The sequence below is a fragment of the Punica granatum genome, chromosome 6 (assembly GCF_007655135.1).
Source record: "Punica granatum isolate Tunisia-2019 chromosome 6, ASM765513v2, whole genome shotgun sequence".
In the NCBI taxonomy this organism is placed as follows: Eukaryota; Viridiplantae; Streptophyta; class Magnoliopsida; order Myrtales; family Lythraceae; genus Punica; species Punica granatum.
The window spans coordinates 26,857,796-26,880,326 of NC_045132.1; the positions used below are offsets into that span (position 1 = coordinate 26,857,796).

Below are 22,531 nucleotides of genomic sequence, written 5' to 3' on the forward strand. Positions count from 1 at the left end.
AATCATTCAAATCAAGGTAATTGCAACAGCAACCGGATTGTTGAGAAAAGAGCGAAAATATATAAACCATCAAAAGAGCAAAAGAGTGTCGAGTTATAAATGTACATGTCATATAAACTATTGAGGTCCGATTTCGGAGAGACGGACCCATAAAGTGCAACTAAGACTGCTCTCATCTTCTTCCATTTTCCAAAATCACGTTAGCCTAACTAAGTGAACCCAAAAACTCCAATTCTAATCGGCAGGTTGGGGCCAGGGACGACCATTGCCAAGATTTACTTCCAAATTGAATTCCCCATGAAATTAAGAGCTGGGACACCTCTTATCTCTGCATCGAACAGGGTTGCGTCGATCAAGCTCAAACGGGAAAGTTCTGGATCATTTCGCACCAAATTCAGTGCATTCATTTGCTCCTGCAACATCCCAAAACCATCAATTCCGACCTTCAATACTTGCAAAACAGACTATTGGCCTAACATGGAAAAGCTGTTGTTTACCTTCCTTTTCATGGCACAGAACTTGCAGTCCGATGAAGATGGGGGAAGGACCTGATTCAGTAGTAGTCTCCGTGTCGGGACATTTTCCTTCCTCAAGGACCTACACAATCTCGCCGACTCGCTTACGGCCATAACCTGGAGAGAGTGATTGAAAGAAGCAAGCTCCGTTTGGTTTCGTAATCATGTTTTTAAAATTTTAACTCTAACTTTGACTTTACGCACTACACAACAAAAATTAATAACACAATTATTACTTTTCCCTTCAATTTTTTAACTATTTAATTTAATTTTTAATACTAAATTTTCTCAACTATCTATTATCTTTTCTACAATTCAACAATACAATCATTACTTTTTTTCAACTATTCATTACTTTTTCTCATAATTCAACAACACACTCATTACAACCCAATTAAAATCAAAACTCAACTTTACTTAACTCTAAAACTAAACACACTATAAAAAGTTTATTTAAAAAGCTAGAAAAGAAATAAGGATAAAAAGAAACATAAAAATGCACCAACAAGTCCTCATTCTTATGCTAGAAGCATCAATTTTATTCGAAGAAGATGAATATGACGTTCTCGAGTACGATGCCTTCAGCAGTGGATCCGAAATTTGTGACTTCCTTAGGTTCTAAATGTTGCTTCTCATTATCGATGATAAATTATTCAGGCATCTAATTAATAACATTGGGTAGCTTCAAATGAAAACAAAGTATGATATCTCTTAGTTCAGAAAGCTCTGAAGTTGAACGGATACAGCATTACCGTAGGAATTGTTACTATGATGAACTCCATGGCGTCCGGGTCATGAAAGAGATCTCGAACTTTTCTGGTGCACCCCCAAAGTAGCTCCAATTGATCAGGCTAACAGAGTTAAGCACCGAGCTGTTCGTTTAGTACAAAGGAAAAGGAAGGAGGATCAAGATAGAAGCAGTATGATGAACAAGCTCTGTACTTACAGTATCCAGCTGCTTCTCCTGTTTCCCAAGAACAGATTTGATGGCTGCACTAGCTGAAGCTAGCTTCTTCTGAAGCTGGACAGTGTCCCCAAATTATAGTAAAATGACAATATCATATTACAGAAGCAGTTATAAAGGTAGAAGACAACATTGTTTGTTGCAGGCAAGAAAGTAGGACATATTCATGGAAGAAACAGAATGGCGACAGAAACTTCTCCCATAAGGTGGGATTAGTAGACTTAGATAACATGTATGCTTGTACAGTCGTACCTTCATCATTTTGCCAAGTGATGAATCCATGAAGTCAGGCAGAGATAGAAGTCGGAGAGTGTGGCCCTATCCACCAACTTTCAATTAAGCCAATTCGATATAATTAAGCCAAAAAAGTGAAGCAACTTTCACATCAAAGAAAATCTTAAATTAAACGGTGCTTCACTAACCGTCGGTGCTGTATCAAATACAATGCGAGAGAACATGCTATATGATGGAGACTCGAGTAAGCCCATAACCTGAGAAACATTTTGCAAATTGACATATGATTATTCTCAGGGTTAAATATTGTACATGATCCTTTCAATAAGCTGGTGGAATAAGAAGTGGGAAAATCTTTGTACCTTGGAAATGGCAACGATTTCATCCATACCTGGAGGAGGATTGTCCATCAGTTCCTCAAACTTAAGATCCCCTAACTAAGAAATAGCACATAGTAAGATCAACTAAGAAATGCGGATATTCAACAACGGCAGTATGCCTCCTTCTGATGATACTTATTTAGGAGTTTGAGTTCATATCTATACTAAGAGCCACTGTCAATCCATCTTAAAACTGCTACTAAGCTGTCTAACTTTCAACTTCTGGAATTGCTTCAAGAGTGAGAATACGAGTGGCAGTAGGCTGTACCTGATCAAACATTGCTCCAAGGCCCATGCTGTCCATCAAATCTTTGATGCCAGCACTACCACCTCCTTGTGTTGAGCTTTGGAGATCTTCCTTAAGTTTAAGTTTATCTGGAACTATCTGACTCAATGAAATAAATAAATGAATAAATTAGGCCTTCATATGAAACGAGATTCATCATTAACAGAACGCATGTTTTCAGGCAAAAATTACCTCGAGAGCATAAAGTGGAGAGTCAACTCCTTCCACAGGTACAGGGTCACCTCCCGACAGATCCTACAGCAAGAAAACCACGAGTCACGGAGATGTTCAAATTTTTCCGCGACTTTTTATCACGAATGCAATGTATTAGCTTTTGCAATACAAAGCATACAAGAGCTCCGCCAACTTAAGTACCTGAGAGAAGGAATCACTCAATGAGTGAGCAGGGTCAGTTGAGATCACAATGGTGGGGTGCCCACTGTTAGCAAACTTCACTGCGAGGGAAGCGGCACAGCTCGTTTTGCCAACACCGCCCTTCCCACCTATCATGTAGTACTTCCGCTTGTTTCCAAGAGCCATCTCACTGAACCCACCAAGAGACACGGAGGGACTACTTATTGATCTCACTGCACAAAGGGGGGAACCAGACAGAACCCTAATCATTAACACAATATTGAGCAGAAATTCTTCCATTTTAGCTTAAATTAGCTGAAAATTTTCCTAAATTTCTGATCTTGACACTGAACAGACAGTTTTTCCATCAGTTCGTTCCTCAAATTGAACACTTTAACGCCGTTGAAACAAATAAATACGCACATCAACATAGTATTGGCCATTTAACAGCTGAATAATGGGAAAATCATGGCTGTGAAACAATAGATACTAGCAGCGAAAGCTGGTGTTGCCTTGGATAAGGTTGTCGAATGGCCTTTTATTGACGGGATGAGAAAAAGCCGCCGCCATCGCCACCGTGAACCTTCTGGTTCCATCACAGAGGGAGGTGTAGCTCTGGCTCTTAGAAGCACAGCGCAGAAGAGCCGCCATAGCTGCGAAGCCCCTCTGCTTCAGAGAGCAGTGCAGACGGGAAGTGAAATGGAGGGAAATGCAATGCAACCGCGCGTGAAACGTCCTCGACCGCTATTGGGCCGTTAAAAGGGCTCAAGCCCAGCCCAATGGGCCGTCAGGTTGAAGAGCGGGTTAGCTAAGCTACATCATTGTTCAGAGAGGCAGTCGGAGCGAGTTAAAGTTAACTGAACGCCGTCCGTCAAGGGTCAATGTACGTTGACGGCAGGAGACGGTAGCACAAAACGACCCGGGCGTCACGCGCCTCCGCAGTCCAATGCAACTCTGGGAACATTTCAAGTCCGTCTGAAACAACGCATCCCTTTCTGTCTTCAGCTCAGAGCTCTGCTTTCCCTCTCTTTTTGCTCACTCTTTCACTCTTCTCTCCGCGAATCGCTTCGACTCCATAGCCGTTCTCGAGCTTCCGCTTCAGCTCCCTCTCCTGCTCCCTCGCTGGTATGAGCTGATTCCTCTCTGCCTTCCACTGCTTCTCCTCCTCCTTGCATGCTAGTTGAAATGCTCCAAAATCTTTCCTTTTGCTTCCCTAATTTGACAAAGTAGGAATTCTGATTGCAATTTTGCGACTTTCTCTTTCAGCGGTCTTTGTTTGTGCTCGATGAAGTCTCTGTGGTCTCGTGATTGTGTTCCTAGTTTATTATCCGCTGGTTAAAAGGAAATTGGACATGCAAGTAGTCAGGTTCCATGGGCATGAGAATTTCGTGCGGCTTTTGTGTTTCTTGTAGTTGGTGCTGATGAATTTTGAGCTGAGTATTGTATGAATCTGAGAATGTACATGAAATCTGTGCCATGCTGTAGAAAAATTATACGAAAGTTAGTAGAAGAAGATACCTTGATTTCTTCAAAATGCAAGTTTTGAAAAACTAGTGCTTGTTGCTGTTGTTGTCTTTGATCCACAGGTCCATTTAGAAGTTTAGACTTGTCATTATCTGGAAATTTATGTGTTAAAAGCTGATAATTTATAGATTGCTGTAGCTGCTGTTACATGGTTTGGCTGTATATGACCAAAATTTCCCGGAGAAATTATTGATCTCACATCTACTCCCTCGCCGTTGAAGATGCCACTTGGAAGTAACTGTTTTAGGAGCTCTTTGTAAAACCCAAATATGATCTCTGTGAGTTGGAAGCGGCGATGTCATTTTTCTCCTTGATGGCAGATATAGCAAGCTGGAGATTGCGGAAGCAGGATCATGACAGATGCTGCTGTAAAGGACGCATTTATTAATATGGATATGGACGAGAACAAGAACATCTTCACTTCTTACCCTGCTGAGGTAAATTATTCTTCTGAATCTGTTCTTGGAAGCAAAACATATTTGCAACCTCCCCCTGCTAAGGCCTCACTTGAAGTGGAATCTTCAATATCAGAGATGCCTACTTATGGCCCCTTGTAGCATTCCCCTTCCCACCACACTGTGGGCTATGTGCATGATGGTTATAAGAATGTCTATCAGTCTATGTAATTTTCGTGTATTGAGTTTCTTGTATCAGCCTTGACATCTAATATGCTGTTCTTACCCAGTTCAAGCCGAGTTAGAATCTTCTGATATTTACAGTTGCCTGCTTCAAGCACGTGCACATTTTTATCAGTACAACTATCGCATAGTCTCTTTCCATGATGAGCATGGATGGCATCTTTAGGTTGCCTAGATGAGTTAAATATTCAGCATTCCGTTTTGCATAAACAGATCCATACATACTGTGCTTACACTGGATCTGCAAAGTTGATTCATACAGTTGACTGGACATTTGATATAAAGATAATGAATGAGATTATGCTTTCATTATAATTGCTTATGGTATTGTATGGGCGATAGGTGATTTTTTTGACGCCCAATGCAAGACCTGTCTATTCTGTAACCTTTCCTACTTCTTTTATCTCCTGTAATTGGATTGTTAGCTGGGCTAGTTTATAAGAATGACTGCTCTTGTTTTCCTGAAGGCCGATCGTCATGTATCTTTTCTTACTGCTTTTGAGGATGAAGTGATGGGAGCAGAGCATGCCTTTCTGGGACATGAATGTGACAAAGACTTGGTTGGTGGTCATCTTGGCTTTGGCACGTACGATCTACAGAAGTGCTTTAGTGTTGGCAATATTTCATCTGCTCTCGAGTATGATGAGATAATCAATGGTGGTAATAGTTTTAATGTAGTTGTGCCTTTTCACATGCATAAAAGTCCACTCTTCCTTCTAGTGAATGAATCCTTGTTAGTCACCGCTGTGTAAACTTCGCCTATCCTCTTAACAAGTGTTTGGACAGAAATTTGTTTGGGTACATAGTCTATAGACATGTTTTTGGAACTTTAGAGAGGATTATGAATTGAGTAGTCTATTGCACTGGATCTTCTTATCTTATGATTATCGTTCTGAAGGGTAGGAATGTATCAGTTATGGGTCACATCCATTCTTACAGCTTGATACAAATGGAACTTGGGCAGATATAGGGTGAAGTTCCACCAGAACAAGAATTTGTTATTTCTTTTGAAATTACTGAACTCTATATTTATTTGATTTCTTGTAAATGTGACGTCAGAACATGGGCATGCATTCTGCATTTGGTCAGTAGACAGTATTGATGGACCAAGTCAACTTTTGATTTACCCGAAATAGTTTACTTTTTGGTTGGGGGTGAAACCCAGAGTGCTTGGAATGCTTCTTTGCAGAACTTTGTAGCTTGCCTACATTTTGTTTGCGTCCTCTTTGTGAATAAACTTTTGGTGTATGAATACTTACTTTTGCCCATGTGTCATTTAGATGCTGTAAATTCTACTCTTAATGTGGGAGAGGAAGCAGAGAAAGAAGTAAGTGCCTCTTGTGAATTATGTAGTTGAGATTGTATATGCAGAAGAGACTGAGGGACGGGGTTCTAACATTGTCTTTTATTTTGTAGTTTTTTAATGGGATGCTGCAGGGAACAGATGAGAGAATATTGCGTGAGCATAATCTTCGGCGACACGCATCCAATGAGCACTCTCTAGGTAGATCTATGGATTATTTAATCTGGTCCATTAGAATTTATCGATGAACTCATCATCTTCACTAATGTAAATCTCGCTTCCTTTTAGACACTAGAGTGATGGGCGGTCATTTCAACAATACGTATAGCAAATCTGAAAAATCCTGTCTCAGAGAGAACTTGGAATTAGAAAATGGAGCGCAGGCTCTTGGTAGAGCAGACCGTGAGGCTGATATGTCAGGGTTAGCTTCAGAGAAAGCTTGCATCGAATTGAGAAATGGCAAGAACTCAGCTCTCTTTGATCAGATGACTGTTCAAGAACTGCAAGAGACCTTCAGGGTTATGTTTGGGAGAGAAACCATGGTGGAAGACAAGCATTGGCTGAAGCGGCGCCTCTTATTTGGTCTAGAAAACAACAGTGAGTTGGAGGAACATCTGAACCTTGTGAGATGCCGTACAGCTTTCAATGAGAATGAAGTAAAAAAAGCGCCGACCTCTTCTTGTACTCAAGATGGTGGAAGTTTGGTGGAGGAGAAGCCGAAAGGAATTGTGACCAATTCTCTTGCAACTCTTTCTTCCGAGCTTGCTGAAACTGGGACTAGTTCTCAGGACAAAGGAGATGAAGGTCTGGTCATTATAGGAAAGAGATTGCACAAGCCACCTCGCAGATACATTGAGGAATCTTTGGAGCCAAAATCTAGAAGTAGTAGTCGTAGGAGATGTGCTACTATCCAAAAAGCATTGAAGGTAAAACCTTTAGGTGTAAAATCTCCCAAGCAGCCCTCAAAGCAACCTCCTAAGCAGCTTCCCCGTAAGGGCAATGGAGCAGTGCTATCTGTGCACGAGGAAGAGCCTTTTAATGGAGCTTGCATTCAGGTTCCGTTTGGTCTTCCTGTCGAAGAAGAGCAGGTGAAAGAAACTCCATCATCTTTGACATTGAGCATTGTCTCGGTGAGTATGTTGAATTTTTTGCAGTTTCTTTTTCATATAGTCCATATGCTTCATGAAAAGTTGCATTTTGTAAATATTCACATTTTAAGCTATAAATGCTTTAATTGGCACTTCTTTTTGTTCCAGTGTCATGATTCTGACAATTGCCCCAGCAATCAATCCACTATTTCAAATGAAAGATCTGATGCTGAATGTCTATCGGTATCGGCTAAATTGCAAGAGAACATCTCAAAAACTGATCGGGAAGCTAGGACCAATGTACAAAAGGGGAAAAGACGAAGAAAGCACCATATGCCGTGGACTCAGTCAGAGGTGTTGAAGTTGATCGAAGGAATATCTCATCTTGGAGTTGGAAGGTGGTCTAAAATAAAGAAGCTACTATTTGCTTCATCGAAGCATCGCACATCTGTAGATCTAAAGGTAGAGCATATCGTGTACTGGTACTGCAGTCTTCTTTTATAGTAAGGAAAAGTGCTAGACCTAATCAGATGAGGACTCGGTTTTTTCAGGATAAATGGCGAAATCTGGTGAAGGCTAGCTGCACGCAGCTGAGGAAGAAGAGAAAGGTAATACTCAGATTTCTAATGTACACTGAAAGATGAATGATGAAGCTCTTCTTACTTGGGGTACTATGCGCTTATGCAGGGCGTGCAGGGTCGGAAGCAGCTCACGCATCAAGCTCCGGAGCCCGTTCTACGTCGGGTTAGAGAACTGGCCAACTTATACTCATAACACCTAAAGAGAGAGACAGCAACTCTCAAGTGATTATTATATCGGATAACTAGGCTGCTGCTCTGAGGTAAGCTAAAAAATGTAGAAAACTTAGCCGAAACTTTTAATCGGAGGGAATCACTGCTAAGGAAACAGGAAGTTATTTGTTTCCAGACATTGGCAATGACGTGTTGTGGACGCGAGCACACTATTTATTTATTGTAGTTTGTGCCCTGGTCTGGTATGTTCTAAAATCCTTTTGGGTGTTTTTTCTCCTCCAAAAACCGAAAGGCTGCGCGACCATAACGATGTGATAAATGATGCAAAAGAAGCTCAAATTTGATTGAATATGTTTGGCATCCTGCAATTTATTGGGTTTGGACGCGTGTTCGCTACTCTGTTAAGAAGGTCGATTAGAAGCTCGATCGAATCGAGCTGATGGTACGTCCATGTTTTAGGAGGACTGAAGTCTACCTGATATAAAATTGGAGATCCAATTGGCTGGCCACTTATTGGGGTTTGGAGAAAGATGACTTTGCTGCTTGGAGCTGGATGCTCCGTTATGGGCCCAAAAGAGCGATCGAATTGTCGGCCACAACTGATCAGCTGGGCCTGGCGTAATAATAAAGATCCTGGGGTCCAGAAGCTAGCCCATGCAATATATATATATATATATATATTTTTTAAAAGTGAAGTATTACGTTGTGTGTTGTTTCGAAAAGAACGCCTTTCAATCGAGTATCTCGTTAGTTATATGGTCGTTTGAATGAGCGGTTGCTCCCTGCTAAGCTATGGAAGAAAGAGCGTATGTATGTACTCGGATAAATTCCAAAGAGGAGGACCGTATTTACGTACTAAGATACGTAGACGTGCATGTATGTAGAATCCACTAGCAGATCAGTATCAGTTGCCGGTGGGGGTTGTGGATTGTAATTAATAGCAAGTGCTGATGGGAATTCAGAGCAGATGATGAGAGATGATAAACAGAGGATTGGAGTGTGATTGAAAATTGTGCGCAGAGAATTTAATTTCATTTCAGATAGTAAATAAATAGTAGAAAAAGAAAAAGAAGAAGAAGAAGAAGAAGAAGAAGAAAAGGTCGGTCATATAAATAAATAACTTAATATAATAATAAAAAATAAGCTTAGCCATAGGCTATGACTATGACTATGACTATGACTATGACTATGACTATGAGTGAGGGGGGTAGCGGGGTTAGGGTATCTGTATGACGTGAAAGGATGACGTCGGCCGTTCAGACCCCTCTAAGTCCCCTCTGCACTGCAAGCGCTCTCTCTCTCTCTCTCTCTCTCTGTCTAATGTCCCAATCCCCCACGCATCTCATAGCATGACGAAAATCGAACCGCAGATTGTTCCTTTTGCTGTGCCTGTGCCCCCCTCAGTCCTCGCCCAAGTCTCTCTCTCTCTCTCTCTCCCCCCTAATCAATAAAAATTCCACATCTCCTACGCATAATGAAGATTATGAAAACATCGTAGTTCAGTGATTTTAAGTTCACTTTAATGTCATTTGGAGATTTTGAAGTGTCGAATTTGAATCCTTTCGAGGATATATATTATAGTGGACTCTTTGACTTGGATCTATGATCATTTTCGACTTTGTGAATTATACTAGACTCATTCATAAAAAATAAAAAAAAGAAACCCGATCTAACATCTCATAGCTCGACGATGGACTTTAGCAATGTCCAGATGTATAGGGAAAGACGGGCTCAAAACTAGCAATAACCATGGGGGATCTAAAGGTATGATATACCTTCTATAGCCAAATTGATTCGATCCAAATGTAAGTTTGTTAATTTAATGGAAAAAGGTTTCAAAAAGTTTCATTCAGATTCGTAACGGGTTTGGAAAGAATTTAAAGATTTGGGGTATGGAAAGGAGCCATTCCTTCTCGCGACGCGATCACCCATAAAAATGAGGGAAATGTGTCATCCATCTATTATTTACACAGAATGTGTATTATACCTGCACTTCGAGTAAAGGTATTATTGTGGCCAAAATAAGTGTATATAAAATTTTCATTCCATATATAGTTCCGACTGCTTTTAGAGTTTTATTTGTTGAGCGTGAATAATCACTGTGGTCCGAGAATATATTAGTTGAGATTAACCCATGTGTTATGATATGCAATTCTTTATTTAGACATTCATAAAAAAAATAATCTTTATTTAGTCGAATATTATAACGTGGATCTCACATCGATCATCTATTTCGTTTGTGTTTTCCTTGGCATTTGATACAAACTAACGGTAGGTGTCATTTTCTATTCTATGTTGGGATTAAGGAAACGAAAAGACATGGAGGGAAGGGGATCCGCGTAACTTTTTTTTTTACTATGCATTAGAGCATATGAAAGTATAATAGATACGATTAATATAGTTCAAATCAGATCAAATCATTAGATAATAAATTAAGAACTCGAAATTTTGTTTATGGAAACCCATCTCGATAAGACCCACGTGACTTTGCCTTCCTTAACGTCAATTTTCTTCGTATTTAAACAAAGTATTAGCGGAGGGCGGGAGACTGATTGCGTAGAGCGCAAATAGCAAGAAGAAGTGGGGGGGAATGGATGGATAAATGAAGTGGGAATTTGAGTTCCAATGAAGCTCTGTCGCCCGTTTGATGTCATTTACTCATCTTCTGTCCATCTGATCGACGTCCCCAACGCCCCGTGGGTCCATACATACAGCCCCTAATAACTCATATATCATCGCGTACCGATATGACTTAATTTAATCGATTCAAATAGATTCATATTTATTCTTTTTTTTAAGGTCTCGAATTTGAATTTTATGAATGAAAAAATATTCATATTAAAGGAGTTCTACTTTTAATGAATTCATCTGACTCGAACTAAATTAATTGAATAATCAGTTTTTTTGAACTATCAAAATTGAAGTCAATTCAAAATTGAGTGATAATCCAAATCTTCTCTCACGTACGTATCTAATAAATAAATATTAAGCACAACGTCAGTGCCGGTGGTAAATAGTAATCATCGTATGCTTTTCTGAGCCCTTGTCTCTGTGGCTGGTGGGAGCCTTTCTCAGAATTTTAAGCAAAAGTCTCTTCCCCAATACACCGATCCTGGTGGCCGTCAGATGAACATCCAACGGCGGATTCCGACGTTGGTGCACCCGAGGAACGATCTTTATGTGACCACCGAATCCTTACCTTCTGTCGCCCTTTTCCTCCTACCTTGGCTTTGGCTCACTGGTACTCTTTGGTACGCTCTCGCTCTCCCGGCCGTCGGATCACTGGTAATACCAGATGATCACACGGCTGGGAAGTGGAGAAGCTTTTGCTGTTCATTGGCACTGGCGCAGAGAGAGAGAGAGAGAGAGAGAGAGAGATGGTATTGGTATTTGGGGTAATAACTAGGAGTGAGAGTGAGAGTGAGAGTGAGAGTGAGAGTGAGAGTTTAACTGAGAGTTTCAAATCTTTTTTACTCTTCGCTTCAGGTGTTTGGAAGTAGCCAGTCAGCTTTTCTTCATACTAAGAATTAATTACTTATTTCCACGGGGAAAATAATTAATAAATCAATCGTGAATGATTGATTGACTGCCAATATTTCAGATTTATATAATTGTAATAAGCTAGAGATTGATATATATTCAATTTAGATGCACGCAAGTTGATTCCAATGATGCAATATTCATTTTCTTTTAAGTAAAATTTTGTATTTTTTAAATGAAAAAAATTCATGATTAAAAAAATTTATTCTTTTATGGGCCAACTCAATCATAATATGAACTTAAAATTTTTATTGAACTTACAAGCGATTGTGACCATATCCAATATAAAAGTCCAGTAAATTAGTCCAACATGAATATCCATTCCATTCCAATCCAGCTTGGTTAGTTCAAAGCTTAAATACCCACACAAGTTTGTGACATTAGAAATAAATTGAGTTGTTATATCTTTCTAATAATTAATTTAAAAATTCTTTTAATCTTACCCACGACGACAGAAGATGTAATTTACGCAACTTTCAAATATTATTTAGTAATATGTGAGCATTATTAGAATTATTAACCGCATCTTTAGGAAGATTAGCATTTTTAGAAAGAAAAAAGCATGGATGCGTGCTTAATTTCACATATATACAATTAAGAAAACCTATTAATTAATGTATCTTTTTTTTTTCTTTTTGTAACAGAGAAAAAAGGTATATGGAGCAGTATGCAGTCACCTGTCCTTGGGCACCGATAATTTCAGCTCGGCACAGCAATCCTCATAAGACACGGCACTTCACCGAGATGCTGCAGGGGATCACAACTTATATGAACACCCCCTAAATTCGTGTGAACTCCTTTCATGCTTTGCTATCTACATCTAGGATTCTTACTATAGAATAATTGCAATTGCACAGGAGGGAATTCAAATCCGGAACATCAAAACAACTTTTTCGATTCTTATTAATCACCATGCCTCAGGACCTCCGCGGTATTGCCCGTACAATTGTTCTTTCTTTTTTTTTTTTGCTGTCGATGGTGTCCGGTACTTTAACAACCGACTAGTTCACTGGGCGGTGTATATTATACGGTCTGGACCTGCCATTAAATTCCAAATGCTGACTCCCGAAAGAATTGAATCCTGAACCTGATATACTGTTTGTTTTCGGCTTACTAACGGATCTAACCCTTGATGTTTACAATTGTTCTTCGAGTAAAAGGTTTTCTTTTTTAAAATAAAAATTATAATAAAATTTGACCGTTCACTATTGAATTAATTTCGACATGGCATTGGGGGACGAGTACTTAAGCTGACAAAGTAACTGCACCTAAGCAAAAGATCTGGCGGTAGAACCCAAAAGTTGTCCCCACCACCCCACTCATAAACTCTACTCTTCACCTTCAGCTCCTTTCTTCCCCCGCGCGCTCTCCTGTCCTCGGCCGGGCCCTCCGTTCTACCTATCTATAACATCTCAAAACTTACAACACTAAATACATACATACATATATATATATATATATATAGAGAGAGAGAGCAGCAGGCAAAGATCGCCCATGTATATATACTTTACAGATATATCCATCTATGTATCTACGTGCCTTTATACATACATGCATGTCTGTATCCACGTGTGAGGAGCACACAGTAATTACGACTTTGTTTAGTTTTTCAACTTCTATTTTTCTTCAAATTTAATAGTATAATCATTATTATTTTATTATTTTTCTTATATTTAATAATATTTTTCATTCATTTTTTTAATATTTTTAAATTTTCATTTAATAATATTTTATTACTCATATTTTTTTTCTAACTACTATTAATAAATTTCTCATATACTATGACATCTATATATACATACTTAAATAAATATTATCACACATCAATATATTTGTTAACAATTGCAATCATTGCACAAAATTAAATTAAGTTGGATCACTTATTCAACTCGAAAACCAAACACAAGCTGATATATCTCGAATCCGCTCTTTGGAACCGGGCGGATCTTGATCAACAATTAATGCTCCGATGCAACCACTGTTCCCTCCGCCCGTTCATAGTGATTATATATTTCACGTCTATTTTCACCGAGTAATGAACCTCCCACTCCGAGATGCAGAACTAAGGGCATCATTTGTTAAGATTCCATTTATATATTTTTCCATATTAATTCATCGTACCAGGCGGGTCATTGTCATTCAATTCAATAACTATATATAACATAATAAAGCAAGGAGCATAATGTGTGTATAGTATAGATATGGTAAGTAATAAGAACCAGCAGCATTCATAAAAAGGAACAAAAAAGGGTAATATGGACGACAGCACCCTTTCAATTTATTCCCTGTTCATTTTATTCCTGTCCAACATATATACATATATAAATATTTTATTCCTGTCCAACATATATACATATATAAATATATTCACAGTTTTAACAGTCATTTATTAAGCGATGCAATAGATACTAGCTAGTCGGCGCTCAAACACAAATCTTTTCCCCCCTTTGTATCCACGCAGGACTCCAAAGTGCAATATTCCATCACAAGCAAAAGTAATATGATGTGTAGACCATTGCTCGACCGATAACACAAATATATAGATGCTTTCTTTTTTGCATGAACATACATATGCATATACATATATATATATTTTCTCCAAATTATCATCTTTTGAGATTAGTGATGTCAAACAAGTATTAATGAGAGTTTTTTTTTTGTTTGATAAGTAATATTAATGAGAGTTGTCTATTATATATACAACACCTAATTGTCAATAGATAAAACGGTAGCTAGCTAATATGAGTGGCATGGCATGAAGGTAATTATCAATTTAATTAATTAGAACCGCGCGAGTTGTTAAGTTATAAACCAAGGGGAGCGATGGGCTTGGTATTTCGCCGTCAAGTTTAACGGACCATGGAGCTGCTCCCCACCCTCCCTCCCTCCCAGTCAGTCAGTCAGTCAGTCTCACCTTTTCTTTTCCGATCGAAAGCGACGGCCAAAGAAGAAGAAGCTTTGTCCAGTCCAGTCCACTCTATGCTTCTATCTATCTATATCTACATCTATATATACATCTATATATATATATATATCAGACGTCACCCCCCTCCACCCCCTAACGGCGCTATGACACCCTTGCTTTGCCTCTCATAAGTAATCATTGTCCTTTCCGAATACAAAGCCCAAATAGCTCTTAAACCTCAGACACACAATCTCTCTCTCTCTCTCTCTCCCCACACAGACACAGTAGCATAGCAAAGCAATACCTTCGGAATCTCGCCGGAGAATACATCCGGTTCGTCTCGGGAGCTCGCCGGAGCTACGATCTCTGCTGAGTGATGTATGTGAGAGGTAGGTATATGTGTTGTAGCTAGCTGCTGTTCTCTACACTTATTTCTTTTTTTTTTTTTGATATAATGATGATGAGTCCACCCTCCCTCGTCTTGCTCCACTCTCTGCTCTCTCACGCTTCCGTCGTCGTCGTCTTCTTCTTCTTCTTCTTTCTCGATACTGTCAACAGTACTTATAAATCTTCGTCTATCGGCCTTTCTTTCGCTGTTGAAAGCAGCTCGATCGCAGGTGCCCGCAGAAGACATTTTTTCTGTTGAAGCTTGAATTCAAAGCCGGAGGGAGGGAGCTTAGTCCATTAGATCCTGCAAGCCATGTATAGATGTGGTGTCTCCGATAGATGAGATGACCCTTTCAGCAGCTCATTACCGAGCACTAGCTTGCTGCGTTTAATTTAGAGAAAGAATTAGTTAAGGGTTAGATGGCGAAGCCAGCCAGCGCTGTAGTCCCGGTTAGTTCGGGCTGTCGTTCGTTGATCAATCGGTTTTACTCTCGACTACCCGTTTTCGTGCTTGCTTGCGGCCGCGTCCTCTCTTCAGCTAATTTACTGGCGTAGAGGAACCAAGTCGGTTGCGGTGAGCCTTCCCCGCCCGCCCGGAACCTTAACCGTCTGCTAACGCTATTGCTATGCCTGAAGGGATGCTTTGGAGTGGTACGGCAGAGGCCCTTCTGTTTGCCCCAACCGGCGAGATGTAGTTAATAAATAAAAAGAGTCATAGAAAAGGTGAAGAAGATAAGCGTGAACATGTCTCGCTCTTTCTCTCCTCCGCCCTCCCTCCTCTCTCTCTCTCTCTCTCTCTCTCTCTCTCTCTATATCTGACTCGCCGGTGTCTCTTGTGTGCATATTCCGACATTGTTAGCAATTAGCATTTTGAGCTTCTGATTCATCCTCGACTTGCGGTTATCTTCTCAAAATTCCTGTTAGTCCTATGCATGAAATCAAGCAAAAATCACTCTCCTTCCTCTCTCTTTATGCGTGCTATTTACTGTTTCAAATCTGAGCTTCTCTAAGCTATCGGTTGCAGTCTATATATGTATGTATGTATATATATATATACACATTATATTTTACATCTAATATATACATTATATATATTTCTTTGCTTTACATCTAACGTATGTAATTTCTTTTGAAATACCAGTTTTCCAGGAGAATGCTTATGGAAGCTAAGCTGACCCAGAGATATATATAATGATGGCTTGTGAAGTGAAGGCTAGGTCGTATATTGGGTTCTGAGTTCGAGTTCTGCTCAGACATTGGAGGCTCACTGAGGGTTTTTTTTTTCCCCCTTATTTGGCCACCGGTTGTATAACTATAAGCTCAGGCCAAAACTACTTTGTCCGTCTTTCCATTGATGGAGATGCACCCCCCGAGGCCTGAATCACATGTAGCTCAGAGCAGCCGGCGAGACAAGTTGAGGGTGGCAGCAGGCCACCATCTAGATGAGTTTCCCGGTCATCTGGGGCAAAGGATGGTTTACTCTGGGCTCATGCTTCCTTCCAATGCAGTCGACTCTCCTTCTCATTCAAATGCGGCTCAATTGATTCATAGGGACGGGACGTTGCATCAACTAACCGCGGGCGTTTCCCCATCGAATCAGCTGGTAGTTTCTGAAGACGCCTCCTTTAGACTCTATGGAGGAGATCCACATCATATTGATGGTCTAAGGAGACCGTCTCTGCATTACTCTATTGATTGGGCGGCCTATCATTCGAGTGGATCAACTAATGAGGACAATCAAAACCCAATGTATGTCAGAGAAGTCTTGTCAGCTGATCTGAAGGCTAGCAACACCCTATCTGCACCGGTGCATTATTTAGCTAAGAATGATACGTTGAATAGGTACCGAGATCCATCCATTGAAATATCTAGTCAAGATAGTCAACACGGGAATGTCGATGGTTTTCCCTCGAAATGTTACCAAGAGACGCTACTAGAAGTTGTCTCCTCAGCTGCTGTTGCTTCCGGATTAAATGCCGGCAATGAACTTGCCCTTCTTCCTACTTATGGAAGAGAATTAAATGCCTTAAATTGCAGCAATGTAGTTGCATGGAACAATAATCCGGCTGAGATTAGCTGCCATCGAGGGATCAGCAGTGATACTAATGCACAAGGCCTATCTCTAACACTCTCGTCCAATCCGTCTTCATCGATGCTCATGATTCGCAATGATCAGGATCCAGAAGCATTCAGTTCAGGTTACTCCAATGCGGTCACAAGGCCTTCCGTAATTGGTAAAAAATCGGGGAAAGCTCTCCACGAAATAACGGGGGTTTCCACATGCAGTGTTCAGTGGAGTACCGGACCACTGGGGCCTTTCACTGGGTACGCTACCATTTTAAAGTGTTCGAAATTCCTAAAGCCCGCTCAAGATCTTTTGGAAGAGTTATGCAGAGTTACCTGGCCAAAACCCGTAGAAATGCGTATCATGTTGGAGAGGATCTCTGAAGAGGTTAGTGCCGTGGTTGATCACCAAGTAGCTTAAAATGGAAATAAAATCTAACCAAAGCAACTGCTAACTTTCTCTTGATTTGTGGTCAGAGTTGTATGAGCAGTAGTAGCGGAGGAGGGAGTAGCTCGTCTACTAACTTCCCCCCTGAGGATCAACAAAAAAGAGCAACACTCTTGTTCATGCAAGATGAGGTTAGTTCTTTTTAATTATTATTATTTATAAGTAAGCATTTCTCCCACTTTTTATATGCTTTATTACTTTCTGCAAATATAAATTGGCAAACCAAGAGATTATTGGTTATGGTGTATTTGTGGCTCGGACTTTTTTCCATTTCAAGTGGACGAGTCGTCCGAGATGACACTGCTCTTCCATGATCATCTTTGGGTTATCAATTTTTAAAACCAAAATTTTGCAGGCCGGACTCCTCGTGGGTCATTGTGGTTAAAATTTTGGAATTATATGTTGCTTGTCATCGAAGGCATAAGTATGGTAAAGTTTCACACGTGTTAGGTGATAATGTGCCATAGTCCTTAAAGTAGGATTCAAATCCATGACCAGTCCGTTTACAGCGGAAGAATGATGGAAGATCAATTGAACTCCAAACCTCTAGAGCTAGCCTATGGAGTCTCATGTTGCAAGTTTCAAATAAATTGAACATCCGACGCAAGTATAGTTTCATCACTGGATATAAACTTCATATCTTCGAATTAATGCTGTCATGATTTTCTGAACTTTCATTGATTAATTTAATTAGTAGTTCAGATTATGAAAAAGTTTGCATCATAGAGGGGTGTAATATGACATAAGAGTTTCATGCTTTCAGTTTCTCTATTGCTTATGCTAAATGATGCAACTTATTCAAACTCTATCTGTTAGGCTTGGTGGCGGTTTGATTTGTTTGGTGAAGCTAGTGCAACTTTTAAGTGTGTTAATACATTGAATACAATTCTATTGATGCATTTGTGCACTTTTCTTCTGCCAATATTTCTAATGCGGACAATGTGCTAATGGGACCTGTGCAACTTTGTTTGTACAAATCCTCACTCTTGGTAATGAGAATGAGTTCATATTATTTTTATGCCTTGATATTTTCCAAAGTATAAGGGATCACTACATCTGGTTAGAATGTGAGAAAAATTTGATGAAATTAGATGGATATCGATTGTTGCTTTACATGCCAGCCATTTTGTGCCTTGGAAGTGTTCTTTCATGTTATGCTCATACTTGAAGTAAGATGTTGAACATTGCAGGGCCTCCAAATTGAATCGATTTTCTCCCGTCTTTTATATGTATGTGAATGGTCTTGTAATTTGGGGGAAGATGCTTTGTTTGCGTAAGTGGTTAATGGTGCAAAAACACGTCAAAGTCTGACGGCCCTTCTAGGTCTCTCAATATTGTTGTTAGACTTGGAAAGTACCTTTTGAAAAAAATTCCTTCATAGTCCTGCAGTGGACCGCTGAAATCTGGAGAACAGTGATCATTGAGTGACTTTATGTTGTATGAATGGCAAGTTAGAAACTGTGATGCCCCACTTCATCATTTAGACGCCTATCAAGGCAATAATTGATGGATAAATGTCGAGGAGTTACCCTACTTATGTGCAACACTAATGGCATCGGGTTTTCAAATCAATAGTGCAAACCACTTAATTTCTAAGTCACTTTAAGAAGATTCAGGATGAACCAATTGCTCTCAATTGCCAGGCATTTGAAAAGATTGCTAATATTGTCTCTGCACATTTTTTACGTTTCCTTTCTTGCTTTTTATCTTTTACGTAATAATTCCCCTCGTAATTTCTTAGTATATCGGGCATATAAATCGTTGGTCTTATTTTGCTTCTCTACCATACGATAGGTCCGATATTACTTTAAGGTTTTGAAGGTTCAGCAGCACAGTTAATTTGTTGAATGTATAATTGAATCTGCTTCTTTACTTTCTTGGCAGGTTTGTAGGAGGTATAAGCAATACCATCAACAAATGCAAATGGTAGTCTCGTCCTTCGAAACAGTGGCAGGTCTTAGTGCTGCTACACCTTATATTTCCCTGGCACTGAAGACTGTCGCGAGGAACTTTCGGTGCCTTAAGAGCGCTATATTCGATCAGCTCAGGACTTTGAAGAAATCTTCGGGGGATGACTACTTGTCTCCTAACACCAGTGCTAAGGGGGATTTGAACTCATCAAAGATGACGAATTCGAGTCAGAACTTCACTAGGAGCAGGTATTTTGGGGCTAATATGAGCTTCCTCGATGCACCTCATCATGTCTGGCGGCCCCAGCGAGGCCTCCCAGAACGTGCGGTGGCCATCCTTAGGGCATGGTTGTTCGAGCATTTTCTTCACCCGTAAGTCTCTCTCTCTCTCTGTTTGTCTTGTGCCTCTATCAAACGAAAGTAGAGGCAGGCTTTTCTTAGCCAACAGTGTGTTGTAATATCTCATTATTGTGCACTGTGTCACTTTTGTAAAGGTACCCGACTGACACGGACAAGCATATGTTAGCCACTCAGACTGGACTATCCCGAAACCAGGTACTGGCACTGCCTTTGATGTTTTTTGCTGCATTTTCATGTTACCGGTGTCTTCTTGTGGTAACTACAAGCAATTACTAGACCCAATTATTGCTTATTTATATACATGGGCCCCGTCCTGGAATGTTCAGTTATATCACCATTTCTGCCACTGCCCGTTTCTGCTCAGTCGGTACAATTGTTTGGGCCATGAACATCGTCATTGCTGTTTCTGTATCAAGGATTTTCTATCCTAAACAAATATTGATATCGCTTTAAAAGTTTAGATGGCACGGAGTTCAATTTTAGCCATTACTCGAGGGAAAATGAAAAAAGCCGAGGATTAGAAAGTCACTATTCATATGTATATATGACAGTCCATGTGTGTGATGTTGAACTGAATGAAGGTAAAGCAAAACCGGTCTTGTTTATGCAGGTGTCGAACTGGTTTATAAATGCTAGGGTTCGTCTTTGGAAACCCATGGTTGAAGAAATACACGCACTTGAGACCAAGCGCTTGGGTGAAGCGAACCCAAATTCTGCCCCAAACAGGGAGGCCTCTTGTGTTGAGGTCTCCAGCCAAAGAGAGGCTATGGACCATCAACCTTCCAGTTCTGGCAGAGTCGATCATCATATGGCTTCAGCAGCAGTCGAAGAGCGAATCCAGTGCTCTGGGGATGGCCTCAATGCAGAGCAGTGGAATCAGGAGTTTCGTTCCCGACTAGAGGGTCAACTACCTGTAAGCTCAGAGGGACCGTTGATCGGTTTCATGAGGTACCCACAGGGCGGGATGGAGTTTGGTGGGATTGGGGCTGTGTCGCTGTCATTGGGGCTAAGGCACAATGCTCAGCGACAGGATGATGAGCTTAGGCAGCAGTTTGGAGGTGCAATGATGCGCGACTTCGTGGATTGAATCCGAGAACTACCCGCTCACTGAATCCTTTTGATACAATTAACTTCTACGTCATGAAAGAGGAAGAGAGCAACTTTGGGGGTAGGTTTATTTTTAGTTTCCCTGGGAAGTTGTGTAATATCTGTAATAGGAGGCATTATTTTAGTGCGGATTCATTGCCAAAGGCCGCTAACTGGTTCGTGCTTCTTAAGGCTGCATGTAGTACTTTGAGAATGCAGCCAATGCACAACATTAATCCGCCAAGTAGGGTGTCTTGTAGTTGATCTTGCATTGATTGCGAATCAAAAACTGACCCGTCTTAGTTTGTTTACTAATAATTTGGTTGCACTCCCGTTCCTTTCATTAATTCGTCATGTTGTGTTAGATAAGTTTGTATGTTTTGTGTGGCCTGTGTAGGTTTGTCCACATCCACGCAAATCCGGACCCACCTCAGAATGTGGGACCACGTCTTCTAGTCTAATCAATGGGTTTTTGCTCCAATAATCGTATCATACACAAACACATCTACTCTCGGTGCTGAACATGCAAATACATACAATAAACGCCGTCAGCAGACGACCGTGCGCATATGACTGCATATCTATCGCCCCTATCAACGCAGAGTAGCATTGAAGGACGTAGTTTATTGTTCTAACTATTAACCCAAACTACACAGACTAAAACATGTGTCCATTGATACCAAACTAGTATTCGTATGCATCAAACGACAAGTGACCTCTACATCCATGAGATTTTAAGTTCAAATGATGGTTGGCCTGATGCCAGAACGGCTCTATTAGGGCACTGCACCCCCAGGAGGGTACTTCCCGATCGGGATGCCGTGGTGGTTTTCTGTAACTGTACTTCCCGAGTACTGAAGTGGGTCATCGGCACCACCTTCTCTGAGCAGTCGCCTCCCCCATCCCTCACGCTCCCTCATAACCATGAAAGCAGCCCTTTTCTCCATGGCCGAGCAAGAGCTCGCCACCATCACGAGCAGCACTAGAGCAAACACCGTCACAGGCCTCGTTCTCATCACTGTACCTCTTTTTCCTGACAAGACAGATCATGTGGATGTCAGAGATGATCGAGTGGCTATGCTCGAAGATATAGACAAGGAACTGAAACATAGAATCACATAATATCACTGAACCGTTTCTCTTGTACGTGGCATCAGTTGTTGCATACTTACGCGAGTGGAGTAGATCGACTGAGGAGCTTATTAACGAAATGTGGTTTGTGCTTGATACTAGATATGAAAGGAACTGAGGGGAAGGTTTTGCAATTTATATAGGGGTGGCGGGAGTTGACAACAACTTTCAAATAATCACGGCAATGGTTTTGTGAATGATGAGAGAGTCGTCCACCAAATGAGGCAACATCTAGTGGGTTGTCCACTCCAATTCGGGTAATTATCGGATATTCGTTGAGAAAGGAATGCAATGTAGTAGCACGCGTCCTCTCTTATTAATGTAGAGGTTTTGTATTCGATTTTTCGCTATGGCACTATATATGCCCCTTTATATGGCTTTCCTTTCCATTTTCTTATATTATACACATGTGCATCCTTTATAATAAAAAAAAAAGCTATAGAATTTGGAAAATAAACAGCGGATGGTAGGAAGAAAAATTTTCCTCTTTAATTTGTGCACGATAATCAATATAGACTAAATTACGAAATGTGACATGGTTAACAAATTATAAATGAAATTTACTTGTAATGTAAAATTTTTTGATTATATAAAGAGACCCATGGAACTAATACAACGACGGTAGCACAAAATTTAAAATTATAGAGAATACAATAACACCC

General features: G+C 40.3%; 3 protein-coding genes and 1 long non-coding RNA gene across 8 annotated transcripts; 2 read left to right on the forward strand and 2 right to left on the reverse strand.

Annotated features, from left to right (window-relative positions):
• Nucleotides 1–37: 37 nt before the first annotated feature.
• LOC116210006 (ATPase ARSA1-like) lies at nt 38–3,436 on the reverse strand. 2 transcript variants are annotated; one of them, XM_031543787.1, is made up of 11 exons: nt 3,246–3,436; nt 2,755–2,966; nt 2,572–2,634; nt 2,362–2,478; nt 2,076–2,150; nt 1,902–1,970; nt 1,732–1,797; nt 1,462–1,536; nt 1,268–1,366; nt 498–632; nt 38–413 (listed from the first exon to the last, which is right to left on the reverse strand). In XM_031543787.1, exons 1-11 carry the CDS (start codon nt 3,382–3,384, stop codon nt 276–278), a joined length of 1,188 nt encoding a protein of 395 aa, XP_031399647.1. In that variant the 5' UTR covers nt 3,385–3,436; the 3' UTR covers nt 38–275. The 2 variants fall into 2 exon arrangements, with proteins under 2 accessions (XP_031399647.1, XP_031399648.1); XM_031543788.1 differs by lacking the exon at nt 3,246–3,436 and adding an exon at nt 3,157–3,175.
• A 269-nt stretch (nt 3,437–3,705) lies between these two features.
• LOC116210005 lies at nt 3,706–8,387 on the forward strand. 4 transcript variants are annotated; one of them, XM_031543783.1, is made up of 10 exons: nt 3,726–3,858; nt 4,386–4,491; nt 4,578–4,694; nt 5,363–5,555; nt 6,176–6,222; nt 6,312–6,399; nt 6,487–7,328; nt 7,455–7,748; nt 7,838–7,894; nt 7,974–8,387. In XM_031543783.1, exons 3-10 carry the CDS (start codon nt 4,611–4,613, stop codon nt 8,058–8,060), a joined length of 1,692 nt encoding a protein of 563 aa, XP_031399643.1. In that variant the 5' UTR covers nt 3,726–3,858; nt 4,386–4,491; nt 4,578–4,610; the 3' UTR covers nt 8,061–8,387. The 4 variants fall into 4 exon arrangements, with proteins under 4 accessions (XP_031399642.1, XP_031399643.1, XP_031399644.1 ...); XM_031543784.1 differs by having other exon boundaries at nt 3,734–3,858; nt 4,396–4,491; XM_031543782.1 differs by lacking the exon at nt 4,386–4,491 and having other exon boundaries at nt 3,706–3,858.
• Nucleotides 8,388–14,669: 6,282 nt separating this feature from the next.
• LOC116210307 (BEL1-like homeodomain protein 8) lies at nt 14,670–21,058 on the forward strand. Its single transcript, XM_031544166.1, has 6 exons — nt 14,670–14,872; nt 16,012–17,322; nt 17,412–17,513; nt 19,267–19,664; nt 19,787–19,847; nt 20,263–21,058. Exons 2-6 carry the CDS (start codon nt 16,225–16,227, stop codon nt 20,737–20,739), a joined length of 2,136 nt encoding a protein of 711 aa, XP_031400026.1. The 5' UTR covers nt 14,670–14,872; nt 16,012–16,224; the 3' UTR covers nt 20,740–21,058.
• A 149-nt stretch (nt 21,059–21,207) lies between these two features.
• LOC116211582 lies at nt 21,208–22,009 on the reverse strand. Its single transcript, XR_004157701.1, has 2 exons — nt 21,911–22,009; nt 21,208–21,771 (listed from the first exon to the last, which is right to left on the reverse strand). It is a non-coding gene; the product is annotated as an uncharacterized LOC116211582 (long non-coding RNA).
• Between the last annotated feature and the right edge of the window lie 522 nt (nt 22,010–22,531).

Bases quoted from the DNA above. Each gene is read 5' to 3' on its own strand.
- LOC116210006 (XM_031543787.1), bottom strand. From the start codon at position 3,384: ATGGCGGCTCTTCTGCGCTGTGCTTCTAAGAGCCAGAGCTACACCTCC. The intron at 1,537-1,731 runs GTACGACTGTAC...GACACTGTCCAG, and splicing joins CACTTGGCAAAATGATGAAG to CTTCAGAAGAAGCTAGCTTC. The intron at 1,367-1,461 runs GTAAGTACAGAG...TAACTCTGTTAG, and splicing joins AGGAGAAGCAGCTGGATACT to CCTGATCAATTGGAGCTACT.
- LOC116210005 (XM_031543782.1), top strand. From the start codon at position 4,611: ATGACAGATGCTGCTGTAAAGGACGCATTTATTAATATGGATATGGAC. The intron at 6,223-6,311 runs GTAAGTGCCTCT...TTTATTTTGTAG, and splicing joins GAGAGGAAGCAGAGAAAGAA to TTTTTTAATGGGATGCTGCA. The intron at 7,749-7,837 runs GTAGAGCATATC...CGGTTTTTTCAG, and splicing joins GCACATCTGTAGATCTAAAG to GATAAATGGCGAAATCTGGT.
- LOC116210307 (XM_031544166.1), top strand. From the start codon at position 16,225: ATGGAGATGCACCCCCCGAGGCCTGAATCACATGTAGCTCAGAGCAGC. The intron at 17,514-19,266 runs GTTAGTTCTTTT...CTTTCTTGGCAG, and splicing joins TCTTGTTCATGCAAGATGAG to GTTTGTAGGAGGTATAAGCA. The intron at 19,848-20,262 runs GTACTGGCACTG...TTGTTTATGCAG, and splicing joins CTGGACTATCCCGAAACCAG to GTGTCGAACTGGTTTATAAA.